Source organism: Dermacentor silvarum, chromosome 2 (genome assembly GCF_013339745.2).
Source record: "Dermacentor silvarum isolate Dsil-2018 chromosome 2, BIME_Dsil_1.4, whole genome shotgun sequence".
Classification (NCBI taxonomy): domain Eukaryota; kingdom Metazoa; phylum Arthropoda; class Arachnida; order Ixodida; family Ixodidae; genus Dermacentor; species Dermacentor silvarum.
This window is the reverse complement of record NC_051155.1, coordinates 143,309,127-143,330,555: the sequence shown is the minus strand read 5'-3', so window position 1 is coordinate 143,330,555 and position 21,429 is coordinate 143,309,127. Positions and strand designations below refer to the sequence as shown.

Here is a 21,429-nt window from a genome sequence, read left to right as displayed (position 1 = left end):
CCGAGGGAGCGGATGGCGTCGCTGGTGGCTCACTGCGTGTGGGCCGGCCAGCCGCCGGAAACCGTTGTGTCGCTGCCCCCTGACGCGCCACATCGGCAAAGGTATTCTTTGGCAGGTATGAAGCCCGCCTACGTGCCTCCTTAAATGATATGTTATCTTTTACTTTGATTGCTACTATTTCTTTTTCTCTTTTCAGGTTGGGCACGATCGCGAGTATGCGGCGTGCTCTCCATCACAGTTTACGCAGTGTAGGTCATTCTTGCAAGTTTCAGATGCATGTTCATGTGCGCTGCATTTAGCACAGGTCATTCGACCTCGGCAGTTCTGGGAACTATGGCCAAATCTTTGACATTTGAAGCATCTCAGCGGGTTTGGCACGTACGGCCTGACACGGATTTTTATATAGCCTGTTTCGATACTTTCAGGACACATACTTGAGCCGAAGGTTAGAATAAGATGCTTTGTTGGGATTTCTTTACCATCCCGCCTCAACTTGATCCTTTTGACATCGATTACGTTCTGGTCGCTCCAGCCCTCTAGAAGTTCTGTCTCAGTGAGTTCCATCAAGTCATCGTCTGAAACGACACCACGGGTGGTGTTCAATGTGCGGTGCGGGGTAATTGTCAGTGGAATGTCCCCAAACGAGACTAGATTTGGCAGCTTTTCGTGTTGCTTCTTATCACGGAGTTCCAAGAGGAGGTCACCGCTGGCCAATTTCGTAACTTTATAACCTGGGCCAAGAGCATCTGTGAGACATTTCGCCACAAGGAACGGCGAGATGATTCTGACTGTTTTTTCCTGTTTTTCACTATGGATAACATGATAGCGGGGGAAAACTTCTGTTTGGGTACCAAAAAATTTGAACACTTCTTCGGTGCGCCCCCTTTTATGGGGGCGATCAGGGAGTGGTGGAAAGTTCCAAGCCATATGTGAGTGTGTATGCTTTCGGCAGTAACGCCAGCCACCCACCATGGAGCCCAACAAGGGGACGCCGCAAAACATGTAAAACAAGCCCTGCAAACGCCAGCTGTACGTTACTGCTATAACCTAATATGATGTAACCTAGTTTGGTTACGTCACACATGGTTAACCCTCGCTGCCTAGAAGATAGGAAATAAATAGAAGAGAGGAGAAGACAGGAAAGATTGAAAGAGAGAGAAAGACAAGGAGTGGAGAGGAGGACAGGAAAAGGCAACTACCGATTTCCCCCGGGTGGGTCAGTCCGGGGGCGCCGTCTACGTGAAGCAGAGGCCAAAGAGGTGTGTTGCCTCCGCCGAGGGGCCGTAAAGGTCCGAACACCCGGCTTCGGCTCAACCCCCAGGATCCCCTTTTCCCCGGACACGGCTAAGCCACGTACGGATAAACGCGGGAGGGGCCAACCCTCATGTGCTCGGGTCCGTGGTGTCGCAACACACACGAGTGAAATCACGATGAATTATAATTTGTCCTTTGATTGGCTGCCTTCGCGTCGTTTTCCGTACAAGAGCTCTGCCGAATTATGCAACAAGAGCCCAATTCAGCTGGTTACCATTTGTCTGCAAGCCGATGGACGAAAACGCAGCTGAAGGCTACAAGGTCCACAAGACCATGTAGAGGGAGTGCACAGTTGATTACGTAAAACGCAGCACACCTTGACGCCAAAACAACTCGCATACGCACGTTTTGAGCCCACGCTTTTCGTAAACTCAGTCCTGCACATAGATTGCTCAATTGGCCTTGTCGCTGGTGCAACAGGGAGACGAACATGATAATACGGGGCAGGTTCTGCCGAATCAGCCGGCCACATAAGTACGTGCTGCGACTAATTTTTCCAGAATGTTGCACGATAGCTAAACAGAGCACGCGCGGGTGGAGGCAAGTTTACTTAGTTGCCGTTCCTTCGTGCCCACCAGAAACTGTTGTGAGCGCAGAATTAAAAAAAAAAGAAAGGTGAAACTCTAGGCACGCAGCGTGCCTAGAGTGCAACACACAGCCCGACAAAGTCACGGAATAGTACAGACGAATTCGGTTATGAAGAACAGCTATATGCACCAAAAAACTAAAACGAAACAAAAATCTTATATTATGCAGTTCATTATAAAGACTCATTCACACTAAGCCGACATGACACTGATTTTGGTCTGCCGACTGTTGGCGACAGCAGTGTACAGGACGAAAAACGCTGTGGCCAACGGTTTAAAGGAAGGAAACAGCTGTCGCTATCAGTAGGCAGAAGAAAATTGGTGTCATGTCGGCCTAGTGTGAATAAGCCTTCAAGAAGCTCGTCTATAACGAACCTAAACATAATGCTTTTATTATGCGTTCATTACATACAGATTTCCTTTCCACGGCGAAGAAAAGAAGCAACGAAGGATTAGATTTATTGAAACCTAATTCACCCGTATATAGCAGGTAGAAATTTCTGCCTGTGCCTTGAACGGTTGTTCAACGTGACTGAGACTGCCGTTATCGATACCCCAGGTTGTGTTGACCAGATCCAGTTCTCGTGCCTGAATGTCGGCACAGTACAGCTGATGCGCATCCACCGCAGAAAGCGCACAAAACAAAAATTATGAAAAACAAACAACACAATAAAATAAGGTCCCTAAACGCTGCTTTCGCGGCATTCAGGCTGCAATATGGCGCTGGCAGCAGACACCCCGAGTTCGATGTATGCGCTGTCCAGTTCGTTATGAGGCACTTACTTCGCTTGATTATCGATCAGTAAGTTTCGGGCGTTCGATGTAGAGAATCATTCGCTTTATGTGGGCCCATTATGTTCGGGTTCGACTATGGTTCTGAATTGTTGAATTCTGGTAGTAAATATTGAACAACTTCAAGGAAAGCTTTGCGTACATCCGTCACCTGCTCTTAGACAATAAGCATGCCCATTAAGTAAAGAAGCAACAGACAAGAAACAACGTGCACCCCATTAAGCAGTCTCAAATATTTTCCTTCCACCAAACCACCCCCTTAATAAAAGGTCATTTACTATCCGAATGCCAGCATGCCACGCATATGAAACTGATTTCAGCGCCATGGCGCTAATGCTACTGTGAGAAACGGTACCTTCCTCCCCTTTTAAATACAATATCCGGCCCCACGTTTGTCATTACCAAAACAATTTCTTCAGTAATGAGCTTCCTATTTCCGGTAAGTTTGAATTTTAACCTTGCGGGGCACACAAAAAAGAAGTGGAACATGCCATCTATTACAATAGAACTATTATCTTTCCCCGAAGTCTATACATGCCAGAGACTAACCGCAGTGATAAAAAACTGCAAGAGTGTCATTACCGAAGCAATTCCGTCCATTTCTCTTGATTCGGTTTCAAAAGTACATTTCACAGTGCAAAGTTATCACTTCCCGGCAACGCATGTCGAGTCATTATGGTTAAGGAAAAGAAGCCTGCACAATGATTCGTGATAGTTAACTGCACAGTGCCTTTTGCGAATAGGTTGTTTCGCGGAACGTGCTTGCTTATTGCCTATGGAGTAAATAAGAGAACTTACGATCAATATTGAAATGAACAGTACTGCTGTCAGGAGCGTGAGTCCCCGCACGTCGTCTTCAGGTTCGAACGTCTTCACGGAAGCGCCATCGTCTTTTCCGGGCCAAGACACATGTCCAGAAGGCGGCAAGTTGAAGCGAACTCGCGCTGTAGTTTCGAGTGGGATCTTCGTGTCATGCATTGCGTCGCACCTGCACGGTAAGATGACGAATCAAGAAAAAGCGGTGCACGTTATCACCTTTATTGGGTCATTCATATTTACGTTCTTTCTCCGATTCATTCAATCGAAATACCTTCAGTTTCAGAGAGGCGTACTCGGGTTGGTTAGAATCAGTATTACAAGCAACAATTAGCGCAACATATCACGAGAGAAAATCTACCACGAAATTCGCATCGTGCATAAACAAAATAAAGAAAAATTTATTTTCGTGTAAATAAAGCCGACATCTATAATACCACGTGTTTCTCCGTTAATCATTCTCTTTCAACGTAGTTGAACCCATGTGAGGGTACGTCGTGAGTTGTGTGCATGCACCTTAATATAGCAAAGAGACAGGCCACCGAGGAGGTGTAGAATGTTTGGATGAGAAGGCACTAATAACTGACATGCATAGAGCGTAGATAGTTGTCAATACGTGTTGTGTTGTGTTTCATAGACGTTCGCTAGCGGCGAGCATACTGCCGCAGGACGCTTTAACGATCAGCTTTCCCGAACCATACGGACAAGTTAACAATAAAGCGCCACCCACAGTTGTTGCAAATTGTGCACGGTGCGCAGATTAAGCTGCGGCATTGAGTGGACCAGGGGTCTTTGCATTTATGAGCGATCTTTCTGTGTGTATAGTAAAATACGGTATACAATGTGCGCAAAGTTGAACTATCACAAATTTCAATAAAAATGCCGTGGTGCCTACGCAAACGCTGCTTTCACAGGTCATTCGTGCGCATTGGCGGAGGCAATTTTCGCAAATAGGCCGGCAAGTGATTAACAAAAAGTTTGTTATTAATCCCTTAACGTGCCTTAATTTCTTCTCAAGGAAAATAGAAAAACTGCGATCCACAAAGGGGTCAGGAAAGGACATACAATCTCTATAAGGCTATTCGTTGCAAGCTTAGAAGTACTCAGGCTATTAGACTGGGAAGGGTTAGCAGTGAGGATCAATGGTGAACATCTCACGAGACTACGGTTTACCGATGACATTGTCCTGTTCAGCAACGCTACAGTTGAATTGCGACAAATGATTGAGGACTTTAACCAAGAAAGTGTAAGAGTAGGGTTGATAATTACTCAATAGCCTGGCAAGTGAACAAGAATTCATGACATGAAGCCAGCCTCTAGAATCTGTGCAAGAGTACGTGTTTTTCTAGGTCAAGTGCGCACAGGTGACCCTGACCATGGGAAGGAAGCTTACAGAATAAGAAAAAATTGGTTGGAGTGCATACGGCAGGCATTACGAAATAATGACCGGGAGTTTACCAATATTCTTGGAGCGAAAAGTGCAAAATTATTGCATTCTACCGGTCCTAACATATGGGTCAGAGACTTGGAGGTTAACAAAGAACCTTGAGAAAAAGTTGAGAAGCGCGCAACGAGCGATGAAACAAAAAAATATTGGGCGTAACGTTCCCAGACAGAAAGACGGGGGTGTGGATTGTATATCAAACGGGGACTGCGGCGATTCTAGTTCCCAATAAAAGAAAAAAAATATAGCTGGGCAGGCCAAGTAATACGTAGGGAGATAAACGGTGGTCTATTATAGTTGCAGATTGGGTCCCAATAGAAGGTAAGCGCGATCTAGGACATTGGAGAATGAGGCGGCGTAATGAAATTAGGAAATTCGCTGACATGTCTTGGAATCAGCTAGCGCAAGACAGGGGTAAATAGAAAATTGCTGGAAAAGGCCTTCGTCCTGCAGTGGACATAAAAAATATGGTGGTGGGGATAATGATTTAAGATATATGTTTATCTAATTATGATATATGGTTATATTGAAAACTTGAAGACCATCGTATCCGAATACAACTCTATCTTATTTTACACTTCATAAATCTTTTGTGCTCCAATATATTGACGCGTACTCTATCTATATACGTTTAAACGACGATGACAGTATGTGCATTAACTGACTCTGAGTAGTAGGACAGGGTATTCGAAGACGAAGAAGATGTCTTTGTGCTGGTGATTTCCCCGCATAGACGATTCGCTTGATAGGCTTCGAAACGCTCGTTATTTCTCTTCCATGGACTTAAAAAGTGGGTATTGGCAAATTGAAGTAGACCCGAGAGACCGTGAGAAAACCGCTTTTGTCACGCCAGATGGACTATACGAATTTAAGGTCTTGCCTTTCGGCTTGTGCTCTGCACCTGCTACTTTTCAACGGCTTATGGATACCGTGCTTTCGGGGATGAAGTGGAAAACCTGCTTAGTCTATCTTGACGACGTCATAGTGTTTTCCGCAACGTTTAAAGAGCACCTTGAACGGCTCGAAGCCGTTCTGCAGTCTATACGGTCCGCCGGCCTCACCCTAAAGCCTGAGAAATGCCACTTTTGCTTTGAGGAGCTAGAGTTCCTTGGCCATGTCGTCAGCCACGCGGGAGTCCGCCCGGATCCTAAAAAAATTGCCGCTGTCGCACAGTTCCCTGTTCCTTCAGATAAAAAGGCTGTCAGGCGCTTTCTCGGGCTCTGCGCATATTATCGGCGGTTTATTGCAGACTTTGCTCGCATTGCGTCGCCGTTAACTCGCCTCACGAGAGATTACGTTGCGTTTGTATGGGGTGACGAACAGCAAGCTGCATTTCATGATTTGCGGAACCGGTTACAAACGCCCCCTGTGCTTGCCCACTTTGACGAGACAGCTCCGACAATGCTTCACACTGATGCCAGCAATGTTGGTCTCGGAGCTGTGCTTGTGCAGTGCCAGGAGGACACAGAAAGAGTGATCGCTTATGCAAGCAGAACGCTGTCACGCGCAGAAGTAAATTACTCTACAACTGAGAAAGAGTGCCTCGCCGTGGTATGGGCGGTTACAAAATTTCGCCCTTATTTGTACGGTCGCCACTTCGACGTTATCAGCGACCATCATTCGCTTTGCTGGCTCACAAATCTGAAAGATCCTTCCGGGCGATTAGCACGTTGGAGCCTGAGACTGCAAGAGTTTGATATGACGGTCCTGCACAAGTCAGGGAAACGGCATACCGACGCTGACTGCCTGTCTCGGTTACCCATTGAGTCAGCTCCTTCGACCGATGAAGAGGAAACAGCATTCCTTGGTCTTCTCGACACGTCTACCATCGCACAACAACAACGTGACGACCCTGAGTTGCTTGACCTGATTAATTTCTTGGACGGACGAACTAGGACAGCACCTAAAGCTTTCGCAAGAGGATTGTCATCGTTTTGCTTAAGGAACAAAGCTCTATACAAAATGAACTTCTCATCGAGCGGATCAAGCTATTTGCTCGTCGTTCCTACTGCTCTTCGTAGTGAAGTACTGGAAGCATGCCACAACGAGGTCACTTCTGGGCATCTAGGATATACGCGGACACTGAACAGAGTGCGACAAAGATATTATTGGCCAGGACTTCCCGTTGCCGTGAAACATCACGTTCGGACCTGCCTAGAGTGCCAGCGGCGCAAGTCACCTCCAACGAAACCAGCCGGTTTGCTACAACCCGTTCAGGTACCGCAAACACCATTTGACCAGATCGGAATGGACCTCTTGGGTCCGCTTCCTACCTCTACTAGTGGTAACCGCTGGGTTATTGTAGCAACTGACTATCTTACTCGCTACGCCGAAACAAAAGCTATCCAGAGAGGCACAGCAGCAGAGGTGGCCCGATTTTTCATAGAGAATGTTGTGCTGAGACATGGCGCACCAACCATCGTCATAACAGACCGAGGCACCGCATTCACAGCCGCGCTTTTAGATAACGTCCTGATGCTCAGTGGCACAAGTCACCGAAAGACAACAGCCTACCATCCACAAACAAACGGACTAACCGAGCGCCTGAACAAAACACTCGAAGACATGCTTTCCATGTACGTGAATATAGAGCACAACGATTGGGACGAGATTCTGCCTTATATCACGTTTGCTTATAACACGGCTAAACAAGAAACTACACGGATGACTCCATTCAGCCTTGTACACGGACGTGAAGTAAGGACGATGCTCGACGCCATGCTACCACACGAACCTGACGACATTGACATGGATGCCGATGCGTTTACGCAACGTGCAGAAGAAGCTAGGCAGCTCGCACGCGTGCGAATACACCAGCAGCAAGCATGACGATGCAGGTCGCTATAATGCCCATCATAGGCCTGTAACTTATGAAACCGATGAAAGAGTATGGGTCTGGACGCCTATACGAAAACGGAGACTATCCGAGAAGCTTCTGAGGCGATATTTCGGACCCTATAAAGTGCTGCGTCGGCTAAGTGACGTCACATACGAGGTCGTTCCAGATAGCCCTCACTGCACAAGGCGCCGCCAACACCGTTCTGAACTTGTGCACGTAGTGCGCATGAAGCCCTACGTCATCGAGTGACTGTACGAGCGACTTTCATTTTCACCAAGCGAACTTTATTGTCTAGCATCGAGGCGATGCTCTTTTGGAGAGAGAGCAAATGAAGCGTACTCTATCTATAGACGTTTAAACGACGATGACAGTATGTGCATTAACTGACTCTGAGTAGTAGGACAGGGTATTCGAAGACGAAGAAGATGTCTTTGTGCTGGTGATTCTGAAGCTGCTCCGCCGTCTTGGTCAACGTGTGGTCTCTTGTTCGCGTTGACCCGTGACAATATTCATCCTCAAACTTAACGCCCAGTACGCCAATTTCGCAATCAGAGGTAGGAGTCTCGGTACAAGGATCACCCCTCACGTGACGCCAATGCCGAGTGGGAGGGAAGGGGGAAATCCATTGTTGCTTTTGCCAGCCGAGAGCAGAAACGTAGCAACTATCGGTATTACCCGGCTTCTTGACTGGTGTTCTATATGGAATCAGATAAGTCTTGTGGAGGGTGGTACATCTTTACTCCGGCCTCTGATTGCGATATTAGCGTGCTGAGCGTCAAATCTGATTATGAACATCTTAGAGCCCAAATGCCTCAGAAATGTCAAATAAATCGGAGCTGTCCTCGAGTGCGGCTGCGCTAAAGTTTCTAATGTGAATATGCACCATAATCGCGGAATTCAAGAAGTTAGCAAAACATTTTTGTTGATCATTAACTTACCTACACTACTTGTTCACGAAAAATTATGTCCGTCAATATGCATAGCCCACCTGTGCAAGCAGCAGTTGCGTCGCAATGTAGCCTTTTTATTAAAATTACGGGTTAACTTTGGGGACAAGTGCATAAACCGCAAGAAATGGAGAGTAAGAATAAAGAACGTATATGCGCCAACATTTTTTGGCAAATGTATTCATTAAATGCAGCACCTTTTCTAAAGAAAGTTTATTGAACGTACAGCCTTATTACAGGCTGGAGAAACTCAGTATGAAGTCGATAGAATGTCAAGAACAATTTCTATGTACCTAGTAAAGCAGAATGTGGTGCACATGGTAGTCAGTTACGCCTACTATATTTCACATGGCCCATCTCTCAGCTCTCGATCGCACGCGCCCGTGGATAGCTTAGGTATAGTTACCGCCCGATTGCCATGACCTTATCGCTGTAGCTGAACAATTAGTCGATGTAGAATGGATGGCTATTACGAGGTCGCGATGCTATTATACTTACATTGTACATTCGGCGTCTGCTATAGTACTTCAGCAAACGGGTGCGACCTTGGACTGGTTGGTTCATCATATAGAAGACGGGCAAAGCAGCGCAAAAAACGTGAGAAGACAATGGAAATGTCCGGTTCAGCGCTCGTGTCGTGTTCTTCCAATGTGTTCTGGCTTTTTCGCCGTTTCCCACACTTTCTAATACTTCAGCTACCACGACGAGGTCATCGCAATCACTCAGTATACTATACCTTCTTTCAGCGTGTGCGCTTGCCCGAAATACATAATGCACCGTGTGAAAGATTCATCCTGTGAAAGGTCCATCTCGTGCCAAAGAATCGTGTAACTGACCACTACCGTATTGTGCTGTCATTGGGTATAATCTGCCCGAGCTCCGCGTAAGGCCCATTAGCTGCAGTTTTCTTTTTTTTTTTCCAAAGACCTATACCGGACACAAAGTACTACAGTTGTAATCTCTTTTTTTTTAATTTCTTTTCTCTCTTTCTGAAAGTCTTCAAATCGCTCGGTCTATTTTCGTCGACCACTAATTCCTGCCAAACCCATTCCCCCTCAATACTCACTTGCGAGCAGGCGGCGTCTTTTCATAATACTGGTTTTCCAGTCCAGCCCCGAAGCCCCTTCTGGAACGGCAGCAGCAGCATTCAAAGAATGACGACGTCTTCAGCGCTCGCTCGTAAGCGTGTTGCAAGAGACAGAGTGCAATCACCGCCGCGCAGACACTTAGCAGCACGACAGATGCGACGGCCTGTGACGAGAAGATCAGCAATGGCAGACGCTAATTAGTTTCGATCTGCGAGCCCGTGTGACGAACAGGGCGCCACGCTGATATATCCCCGTTCGGGTTTTATCTTATCCTTTCGCTTACTTCTTGCTTTTGAGCCATAAAGCCCGCAAGTCCTTGAACACACACTGTTCTTATAGTGATTTTCTTTCACGTTTCATTTGTTCTTCAGTTGCACGTGCGCTGTGCCTATTGTATGCACGGGTGATTAAATAGTCCAGGTCCGCAATACTGTGTCAATCGAATGCAAACTTGCAAGTCGGAGATCTGCATAATCGCGCAGTTGGCCCGAGGCATGGCCGTGTGTTAGAAATGCATCGGATTGTTTTATGGCGTGGGCGCATGTGTAGTTGTGCTATCGCCTTCTTACACGAGAAATGCGATCACAATAAAAGAGCAGCGAAATGCAAAAAACGCCCGTGTGCTTGCGTTGTAGTGCACGTTAAAGAACCCCAGGTGGTCAAAATTATTCCGGAGCCCTCCACTACGGCGTGCCTCATAATCAGAACTGGTTTTGGGCCTTAAAACCCCAGAAAGAAGAAGAAAAGAACAGGCATGAGGATGAGTGATTGCAGCGTTGAAGGAAAGCTTAGGACTGAAAGTAAACGTAAACAAAATGACGACGTTGAAAGAATAATAAAAGAGTGAAAACGAGCAGTACAGTTGTGCAATCAATGAAGTGAGCACACTTCTCACACAAACACGCGCTTATGCGGCGAACGAACGGTTTTAAGGCCACGCATACGCGTGGAACACAACCGAAGAAGGTGCGAAGAAATACCGAGAAGTATTTTTTTAAGCGTGAGCTTTTTTTGCGCCGGTCCAATCATTCAATCAATGGGGGGAGGGGGGGGGGGGAGTAGTGGATCGCTGGCCACAAAAGCTGAGAGGCGAGACGTGCTACGCATATAACGAATCAGCTTAAATAGCCATAGCCATTTTCACTGCTCTTGAAAGCCATTTGATGTCTGAATGTGTTCGCTACGGAATTTTGCAAGGAAACAGGAAAGTGTACTTCAATATGGGCACCATAAAGTGCACATTTCCTTTATGAAAGCGAAGTTACTTTGTCTTCGGCTGCTAGATTTGGTGTTTCTGCTTGGTCGATTTCTCGCCGAGTAAATTGGGCCAACCGATCCCCGGAGGCAGACTAATAGTCAGGCCCCAGAGATGGTGTAATTTAAGCTGATCTGATACCCGAGACAGTGTATATTCCGCGGTCATAAGATCAGGTCAAGTGGTGTAGTTACTGAGATCACGCCACTCCCTTCCCAAATTTGTGGTTGGGTTATCCTAGCTTGCTTCGTCCTTTGCCGCTCAACAGAACTTAAATTCGGCGGACTTGAAAGAAAATAATTCTGTCTTTTACAATCCCGATTGATTGTTTCTACCTTATTTCTCTTTATTTTTTCTTCGTTAGCATTGCCCACTTTCTTGTGCATGTTGCCACGGCATAGCAATACTCAATGAAAAATAATTGTCGAGATTTGAACGTCCCCAACCTGCGCTAAACACATAGTAATGATGTGCTCGGCAATAATTTTCACCTGCCTGTCGTGCGTTGGCTGCAGTTGAACCTCCCAACGCGTGCGATATTGCGTTCATGCAGGAGCCACAGACGCGCAGTCGCAGCGGCAGCGACTTAATACCCCGACCTTTAATGCTTTAATGTCGAAACCCGAGCAACAACTTTCTGACATATTTTAGACGAAGGAGATGCCTGCTGACGCTGGCGCCGCCTGCCGCCAGAGTATTTGCGGTGTCGTCAAGAGAACCGCGACACCAGAAGAGGGTGGTTCAGCGCTGCATCCTGCCCAGGCCATACACAAGCACCGACGCCGCAAGTGACTCGCGAAGTAAGAGGCAAACAAATACTATCGTATCAACATGGTCTCTGAGAAAAGCTCAATGTGCCGGTGAACGAAGGCCCTCGATACCTTTAAAAATATGTGGCAGGAAGCCTCGTATATAATTGTGAAAGTTGACTATACTATTCTCGTGTCATCATGCTACCTAACTCCATGCCATCCCGTGTTCGGTGGCACACCTTATGGGTCCATATTGTCACGTTGATGTGAAGGGGAAAGAAAGAGACATTTGCACAACTGCAAGTGACGTAAACTAACTCTTTGTTGGGTGAACCTGTGCCCAGAAAGAAAGTGACGCTCAAGCGCAACGAAGGCGGCGAGCGCAGTCGTCGATGGTCGAAATCGGATCTGGGGGTCAAGCGCCTCGGCTTACATACATGACCCGTCAAAGCTTGCAGCATGATCACTGGTTCCCGCGTCCCTTCAAGAAAGTACAACCATGTACTTTACAACACTATTCGCGCCTGCATACAATCTGACTACACAAGGTTCGGTGAGAACATAGAGAACAGACTGAAGCAACCATCATACTCAAGTAAGTTCCCAATCATGCAGGCGTGTCTTGCGCTAAGAGATAACTTTAATTTGTTAGCAGACGAAAGGCGGTCCCTGGAAAAAGAATAAACAGGCACACGGGTCATTATAAAGCCCCTTCATCGCGTCTTCTGTCGCTTCTTTAAGTAGCGCCACCCTTTGAGGAGCCGCTGCCGCGTAGTTCCGGTTCCGTTGCTACCGGAAGGAAGTCCCTGCGCTGCTTCCTTCTGTCTTAGCCTTCCACGTTGTTTCTGCACTCAGCGAGAACACACCCGCTCAAGCAATATCCTTACTCATCCGTGTTTCCCGAGTGCTCATGGGTTTTTCCGGGCCCTACAAAGCTTCATCGAAGCAAAACCACAGCCACGCTCCACAGCTTCTGCGCGTACCACCGGCTGTACGGTCACGGAGAAAGCGGCCAGGCGATAAACAATGGCGGAAAGACTGGCAGAAACATCATGGCGGCACTTCCGCTTCCGTAGGTCGCAGAAATGGCGGGAAAGCAGAGCAGGAGAGCGGGTTGGCGCAACTTAACGCAGGCGGAGCACGAGAGCAGTTTCAATGGGCTTTAGGTCCATCAGCCGACACATTAAGCGGCAAAGCGATATCAGTTCGCTTCAAGACTCAGGAGCGTTGACATATTTAAAACGCACGCAAAGTAGAAGACCTGTGCACGTGTTGGTGATGACGGCATGGTTGCGCCAAGCTAGAATAGCTAAGCCGCATATGTACTTGAAACGCGGCCTGACGCACGCCTTGCGCGCATGTTGACGACGACGACGTCATGGCGCCCTTCTGCGTTAAGCGCGCATTCCTTTCATCGTCCCTACCTTATTTAGGTGACCTCATCGCAAGCAATCCCCAATTGTGTATTCCGGTTCCTCCGCGTCCACAGGTGCGCTTCCTAGTCGTCTCCTACTCTCCCCCTCATGCATTATGTTACCCCATACAGTTTCCTACAATTACTAGAGGGAACTGTGGCGTTACGACCGTTCAGCTACCATGGGAATGATGGGTACTACATGAATTTGTCCGATTTTCGTGCTTGAGGCTTCAGATGTCTTATGACATCTAAATGGCGCCTAAATTGGCCTATATTTCAGAGAAATTTATGCCATTCTTCCACTGGGTGATGATGATGATTTCTAGCCAACTAGCCTGCTTTATTGAGCTAACCAGGTACTTATATACACAGGGAGCAGTCTGATTTAATGTTAATTATGTCTGTAACCACTCTACATCTACCAATCTCTCCCCTGCTTTCTTGCCCACCAATACTCCAAACGTCCCTTCTGGTCTCGACTGCTGACCAGTTAATTCATCCATACACTTTGAATGCCAGGGCTTCTGGAAGGTGGACGTTCCCGACGGGTCTTGCTGGTTGAATATCTTGGCATTCCATTACGATGTGCCTAGTTGTTTTGGGACTTTTGCAGCAGCAGACACATGTTTCATCCTGTTTCGACGCATGTTTCATCCTGGGCCTCAAATGACAAGGCACTGCACTTTGTGTTATTGTACAGCTTTTCCCTCCTGACTTCTTTCTCGTCGTATTTGTAAATCTCCGTGGTCTTTTCGTTTACATTCTTTGCATCCAGTTTACCGCCAGTGTCTTTTTCACTTTACTTGGAGGACTCCTAGTTGTCTATTTCCACTTTCAATTACCCTGCACTTGGTTTCCAACTGTCTCGACCTTTTCCTCCTTTTCGTGTCCATGGGCTTGAGATACATATATTTATGCTCTTGTGCCGCCCTCCTTTTTTTCCATCCTTGTTTCTGAGTTTTTCTTCAAACTTAAAATGCTCTGCGCTTCTTTGATTTCAAGAGAGGTCCAATCCATGCAATCATGCACTGCCTCATTTGTGGTTTTACGATCGTACTCAGTGCCAATCGGCCCACGGGCATTTGGTTAACTTCCAAACCTGACAAGATATCTAATGTTAACCACAGAATCGCATTCGCGAACGTTAGCGCTGGGAGCAGCAGCACCGCCTTTCGAATGAGCAAGGCACTACGCTTGAATAGCGCTCCTCGTTCATTTCTCCGTTAAGAACTTGCTTCAGAAACACACCTTCAATACTGCGCATCCAAACAGATGCTGAGAGCGCCTGATTAGAAAATATTTGCTCGGGAGCCCCAATTAGTGTCGATAAAGCTTGAAGCCATGAGCATGTCAGTCAAAGGACTGCGCTTCCACCCCTTTAGTCAGTCGAGGTAGAGCGTCCAGTGAAGAAACGTTTCGTAATACATGCTTAGGACGCTTTCATAAAGTGAAAGGCCAGCATATACCTCGCTATATCCTTTGCTTCACTCATGTGCTCTCTCTTTTCATCCAGGAAAAAAAAAGTTCGTTCTGATGCAAGATTGCGAATGACCGAGACGCAGCAAAGGGCAAAAATGAGTGTGGGCAAAAAAAGAAAAGGCAGTCAATATTTGTCGCTGCTTGTGAACTGTAAACTATGCATATATAGGCATTTTGCGCTGAAGTACGGTGGAAGAAGCTTTCCACAGTTGTTATTAAGCAGCCCCAGAACTCACATCCAAGCGAACGGTGGAAGCAAAATGAGAAGGACGCGATAAATATTCGCTGTGACATCTTCAACTGCTTAGCACGAGGCAAGAGTGTTGAAGATCTGAATCATATGAAGTACTCATGCTTCTAATGATTCGGAATGAGTGTGATTGAGATCAGAAATATGAACAATGCCGAGCTTCAGCTCTGAAAAGCTAACCCATGAAGCGTGGGTCCTTGACGTTGTTAATGTCGGTCTAATGTCCTTGGGAGCCCTAGCGGCTGTTGTCGGCGACGCTTGGGTGATAAATGAAAGCATTGTAGCGCCTTCTGGTGGGTGCAAGGTTCCCATAATGGGCACATAGAACATTTCACAGAGGCGGTATAGTGTGTAGTGCCCATCTTGCGAGTGGCCTCAAGCGTTGTTTGGACACTGACGAGTTGTACCCTATACTGACAGTGCTGAGAGGTTAATAAATAAAGTCACCTAGCTGCCTGAAAATATATTTTCAGCAAGAGCTAATCATTATTCATTATTTCTCCACCTTTACGAGCTCCGTGCGCTTTCAGCTCGCATTCAACAAATTTTGACAACAGATTGTTTCGCTGTTTGTAGTAGGTACCTTTTCAGTAACCTGAATAAATACGATTTCCATAAGGGTCCAATGAAGAGGGCAACCTGACATAATGCCTCATACTTTTTTATCATTGTCAGCAGTTACGATTTCATCCATTACAACTGCGTGAAACTTGTTTTTGTAAAGCAATGTGGCCGTGCGCGCATTCAAACAATAGGCAGAGTGGACAGCTCATTACGGCTCATTCACACTAGGCCAACACGACACCGATTTTGGTCTGCCGACTGTTGGTGACAGCAGTTTCCAGGACTGAAAACGCTGTGGCCAACGGTTTAAAGGCAGGAAAACGCGCGAACAGAAGCCACATTTCAGAAGAAATGGGCGAGATATCACGCACGAATTGCCTGCCTGTGCTTACCTATACTTGTGCTATACGCGGACTGACCCCACGATCACCGACGTAGCCTCGCTGCTTTGAATTCAAAGAAACTGCCGTACCTCTAGACTCTTACTGCAATACAGTATAGTGTATAGGCGAGTATACTCGCCCACCCCTTACCTCACATTCGCCGTTGAAGAATAGAGGAACTTCCACATCGGCACTGCTCTGGCGCCGACATAAAAGGCGACCACCGATCATGACCGCCGCTGTCAGGATGACCGGCACTCTTGTTCGCCAACGAGTATGCGACAACATGACACAGAAAGACAAAAGAAACGGTCAGTGTTCCGAGTGAGCTGGCCGCATATGAGCCCACACTTTGAAACGCTGCCTTTGCTTCATGCTCTCCATTTAGGTTTTATGCAACACGTGGTACGAAACTAAAATTCCTTTCAGATTTCCTCATTGAAATCACTTCACCCAGCCGCCAGTGGCGCAGAATTTTGAATAAAGTGTAGTAACACACGCCTTCAAGCAGCCTCAACATGGAACACGTTTCCGAGACGCGTATTTTTCGTGTAGCGTCGCCGCATGCTTATATTGATCCCATGGCCGAAGCATATTCCCCATGGTTGCCGCTTCAAGCACTTCGAGTTGCGACAGCTCGGTTAGGCCGCCGTCATAGCACGTGATTACGTGATATATACTGTACTACAAATGCGCCTACACGAAGCGCAAAGTGCGTCCGAAATACGTACGCCCGTGATAAAAAGCATACGGTCCGCAGCGTCACCGAAAGTAACTGAATTCCTTCGTATTAAGATGCATAAGCTAAAATTGACGCGTATTGAAAAGTTTGCAATGTTATGTTTGGTCTTCGGTCCTCAATTGCAATTTACATTCTCAGGCAGAAGATCAAGTCAGCTTTATTTCACAATTCCTGGTCTGTATACGTTTGCTCACGGGAGAACATTATATGCGCAGGCCGCGTTATTGTCACCGGATATATTTTCTACCCCTGCTCAATTTAAAAATAATTTTAACAAACGTAAAGTTCTTCCTCAAATCACTGACACGTGTTCACCTTGAAGCTGCACGAAACGCCCCGAATTCTTGCTCCTTTTAGAGTGCACATGGAATAGACCACGAATCATTTTGGCAAGTCTCAAATCGCTCGCACGTCGTTGATTACGCGCCAACGGATACCAAGCTGTGGAAGTTATGAGCCACACATTTTTTCTCCCATTTCACATGCCATAAACACGTTATAGAAGAGCTTGGCATTCTGAGCTGTCGTATTTAAGGTCCTGGGAAGAATTTGCGGAATGGTGTCAGAAAGCTTCCGTGTCGAGCGCCGTCCCGATTGTATTGTCGGTCCAGCTTTCGGAAGCTTTGAACTCGAGAAGGCAATTCACGGGTCGCGGCATAGTAATGTTGAACGATATCCGCTCTTTCTTTTCTAGGCAGCCTTTGTCTGAGGAGAAGAAAGAAGTCTAATATCACGCAGCTCGACTCCGCGCTCTTCCTGAACACGGCACGCAGTATAACGCCCATTTGCTTTGCTTGACTGCATCAGAATTTTATTGGCTCGTTACAGCTTCTGGCAACTCCTCCCTTGACATTCAGAAAGGTCAAAAAGCTACTTACGTAGGCGCCTAATTTACATTCCAATTTACGCTAAATTCACGTGCAGAGTCACTAGGTCGCAGCAGTGAATCTGCGTTCTGTAGACAATACAGTTCTTGTCATGCGCGCGATATGAACTGCGTCAAACGACCAGAACGGAGCAATCGCTTCCTAATAAAATCGCACCCTCTGCAACGCAGCATATAAATTAGATATATTTTCTTAGTCTGACACGTTTCCCTTATTTATTTTCTTCGATCTTTCTCTCTCTCTACTTTTGTTACCAATACTCGCAACTATACCCCGGCTCTGTCAATCTATTCCCTTTTTTTTTGTTTTGTTTTTTCAATAAAAGCTTGTATACGCTAGCCTGCGCCGGCGATGTAACGCTAAAAAAAATGCTGCTCTCAGAGCTGCACAGATGGCTCGTGCTCGGCCCGCGCTCGTGCCACTGCTCCCGCGTTCGTGGTCGTCGTCTGCTTCCACAGCTGGCTGTGTTGCCACTAATCATTCCAGCGTATAATTTCACTTCTCTTCTGTCGTCGTAATGGGGAGGCCGCGTTCACAGGGGTATGAGCCAGTGCTTAAGGCGGCATGAGTCATTCATTGTCTTACCTGACGGACAGATTTAATTTCGAAGAAATTTCATGGAACTCTATACAGATTAAACACGCTCTGGATAGAGCTCGTCGGCGACGTGCCGATTCTGGCGTGAGGGCTTCCGAAGCCCAGGCGAAACGTCAGTGAAGAGCCGCAGACCCCGAGTTGAGGGAACGCGATGTTGATGCCAAGCGTGAGCGTCATCTAGTCCTTCAGGAACCGGACAAGGGTGGTTCACGCCTCGGCAACGCTAGCGCCAGCTTCCCCGGTGCGACGGCCAGGTTTCAACGCGAGTTTTTCAAGCGGAACTTCCGAGCCAGCTGCAGTGCCTGTGACCGGTTGTGGTTCGAGCACAACAACGTGGTACTCGTCTGTGCAATTCGTTCCGAGGAACACCGAAGAAACACACGACAAGCTTCGCCTATACCCCCCTCTCCTCGACAGCGGAGCGGCTACAGATTTTTTTCTACCAATACCCTAAATGTACCTTGCTTATCTAGAACGCTGGTCAGTTAACGCTCACATCTGCTTTAAAACCCACCGCCTATGAACGGTGGATGCTAGCTATGGTCCTTCGTAGGTGAATATCTTGTCATTCCATGACAATGTGCTGAACCTCCTCCCGATTTCTGCTGCAGCATGCATCATCGTATTGCGAATATTTCTTCCGGTATGTTTTTTTTTTACCTCAGGCAGCCCGCTCCGGCTTTAAAAAGCAACACTTTCTTGCTTGACGTATTTGTCAATATCCGTGGAATTTTTTGTCTGCATCCCTCGCATCCAATTTACCGTCTCCGTTTCTATCACTTTCTTTTTGATGACTCCGGCTTGTCCATTTGCAGTTTCATTTACTCTGTACTTGGTTGAAAACTTTCTTCATCTACTGCTCTATTCCGAGTACACTTTTGAGGTGCAGACAATAATTTCCTTTAGCAGCCCATTTCTTTTTATCCATGTTCTTCAGTCTGTCTGCAAAACTAATTTCGATCTTCCTTTCACCGACTTCAAAAGAGGCCTAACCCCTGTCACCCTATAATGTCTCATTTGTAGCATTACCGTGGGCCCCTAATGCTAATCGGCCCGCCAACCTTTGGCTAACTTCCTACGCCCACAAGATTTGCGATTTTAGGCACATATCATATGCGAACGTTGGCGAAAGCGCTATCACTTCTTTCCGTATTCCTCGCACACCCCCATACTTACTGTAGCCCTAAAGTGCTTAATGATCCATTTTAGCTGCATTCCGCTTCGTCTTCCCCATCACGCTTAGGGTGCCTCGATGCCAGCGCCGCCGTTCAGGGTGGTGCCATCCTCTGACCGCCCCCGCGCCGCCGCTTTCTCGCTGCGACGCCATCTTGAATCACAGCGAGCGGTTGCGATTGCTTGGTGCCGGTGCTTAGTTCGAGACACAGTGCTCGCGGATGCTTCGCTGGCGCTTCTACTTGCTGGACAGTGTTCAGCCGCATGAATGACAAGCTTGTCAAGTGCATCGAGTCGACATGACGGGCTGTTGTGTTCCCAAGTGCACCGGATCGACGCGTAAAGGGCTTCGTTGTTTACGCTTCACCCGGGACCCAGAGCGAAGGAAGAGATGGGAAGCCCAAGTAAAGCGGTATCACTGGAAGGCAACGGATAGCTCCTACATTTGCGAGGTAAGTGTCAAGAAAGTTTAGACTATCGCACCGTGTTTTTCATTTAAATAAGAAAGTATTCTCTGATCCTCGCTCACGTACCTACGTTCACTCACGAACTAAGCACTGCACCGATGCAACTAGTGCAATTAGTGCAACTAAGCACTGCACTGCGCGTCCTTCAACATAACCTTCAGGCGCCACACAGTACATATAATTTTTCATGTACATATCTCTTTCATGATTTACTGTACTAGACATTACTAAGTAAATGTATTTTGTGCATCGTTTGGTTTCTTATGTGTACTACGCAAGATTGACACAGACAAGTTACGTTACATTTTTCTCTACAGCGCTAACTAAACCTTATTTTCACATCGCAGTTATTTTTACACCAGCTTAATCCTGTCAGCACACAGTTTTGTGGGCGAAAAAAGCAAAATTGCGCGTAGATATCGTCAAATAATTGCAACGAACGCGAAGAGCACGCGCAACGCAAGAGAAACTAACCGCCGTGCGCGAGTGGCTGGCTACGGTAAAGGAGGCGTGACGTGTAAACCAAAATACAACAGCGAAAATGAAAAACTTCCACACACAGGGGGTCGCAAACCTTATATACCAAGCATCGAAGCGCAAAAAAAAAAGTAGTGCGTATTTCAAACATACACACGGCATATTAAATGTGATTGAATTAGCAACTTGGGGCATGTTCCCGGCGCCATACATTTACGTCTTCGACCTTCGACGAGTTAACGGCTATTGGTTATAAAGGTGTGCAGATGCGATACCGATAAAAAAATCCTCATCAAGGCAAAGCACTTGGAAGTGCGCCGTGAGTAACACTATTTGTGAACGCAAGCGTAGCTGAGTCTGAGCTCGTGTGATTCAATATGGCGGTGCCAGCGGGGTTGTCTCCACCCTGAACGGCGGCGCTGGCATCGAGGTTCCCTAATTTATGCTCGCATTACAGCGCCATCTACTGTCCCCCGACTAGGGACAGTGAGTGGGTACACAAAACAAAATGAATGGTGCACTCCGAGCATCCGCCTCCACTGGCTTACCCGTACGCCACAAAGAACATAATCCGGGCGGTCGTGGTCAGTTCAGGAGCGTTGTAGTGTTTGAGCAGGAAGACACTGAGGGCCATGCTTGCAGTCCATGCTCTCGACGCGTACTGGCTGCACGTCACTAAGAAGACTGCCACGTGACCCCACAGGCTGTGCGGCCTGTGCAGCAGCCACAACAACACGCCTGCTGACTTGAAGACCTGGGCAAAGGAATGATGTTCCATGGCGTAATCGAGACTTTTAATCTGTAATACAATCACGTATTTTCTTTAAACTGACATCCACCCTTGGCGACACCTTGTTTTTTTTTAGTTGTTTTTCATACGTAATTGAAAGAGTGGTTGGTTCCCTTATCGGCGCCGGCTACTCCTCTATGGAGGGCAAGCAAAAGCACAAAGGTACTGAAAAGCACTGAAGCCAGTCTACTGTCACAATCATGTTTAGTTCCACGCACGCGTAAAGTAAGACACCGAAGAAAGTACAAAGATACTTAGAGACAGACACAGTTTCGTAAAGAAGTGAAACTGCACAAGAGAGTGTGAAAGCAGGCACATAAGTGGGGTGTTTTGCAGATGAGGCGGCTAACGCATCCACACATTTCTACA

The 21,429-nt window shown here is 47.0% G+C and overlaps 1 protein-coding gene across 1 annotated transcript in view; it reads right to left on the bottom strand.

The window, feature by feature from the left end:
- Positions 1-21,429, bottom strand: part of LOC119440444 (integral membrane protein GPR155-like) — a 154,691-nt gene that overhangs the window by 13,469 nt on the left and 119,793 nt on the right. The window contains exons 9-12 of the mRNA XM_049662927.1: positions 20,819-21,024; positions 16,078-16,186; positions 9,806-9,990; positions 3,492-3,681 (exon numbers count right to left, since the gene is read on the bottom strand). Of these exons, the coding sequence (XP_049518884.1) occupies positions 3,492-3,681; positions 9,806-9,990; positions 16,078-16,186; positions 20,819-21,024 (690 nt within the window). The remainder of the gene's footprint in view (positions 1-3,491; positions 3,682-9,805; positions 9,991-16,077; positions 16,187-20,818; positions 21,025-21,429) is intronic.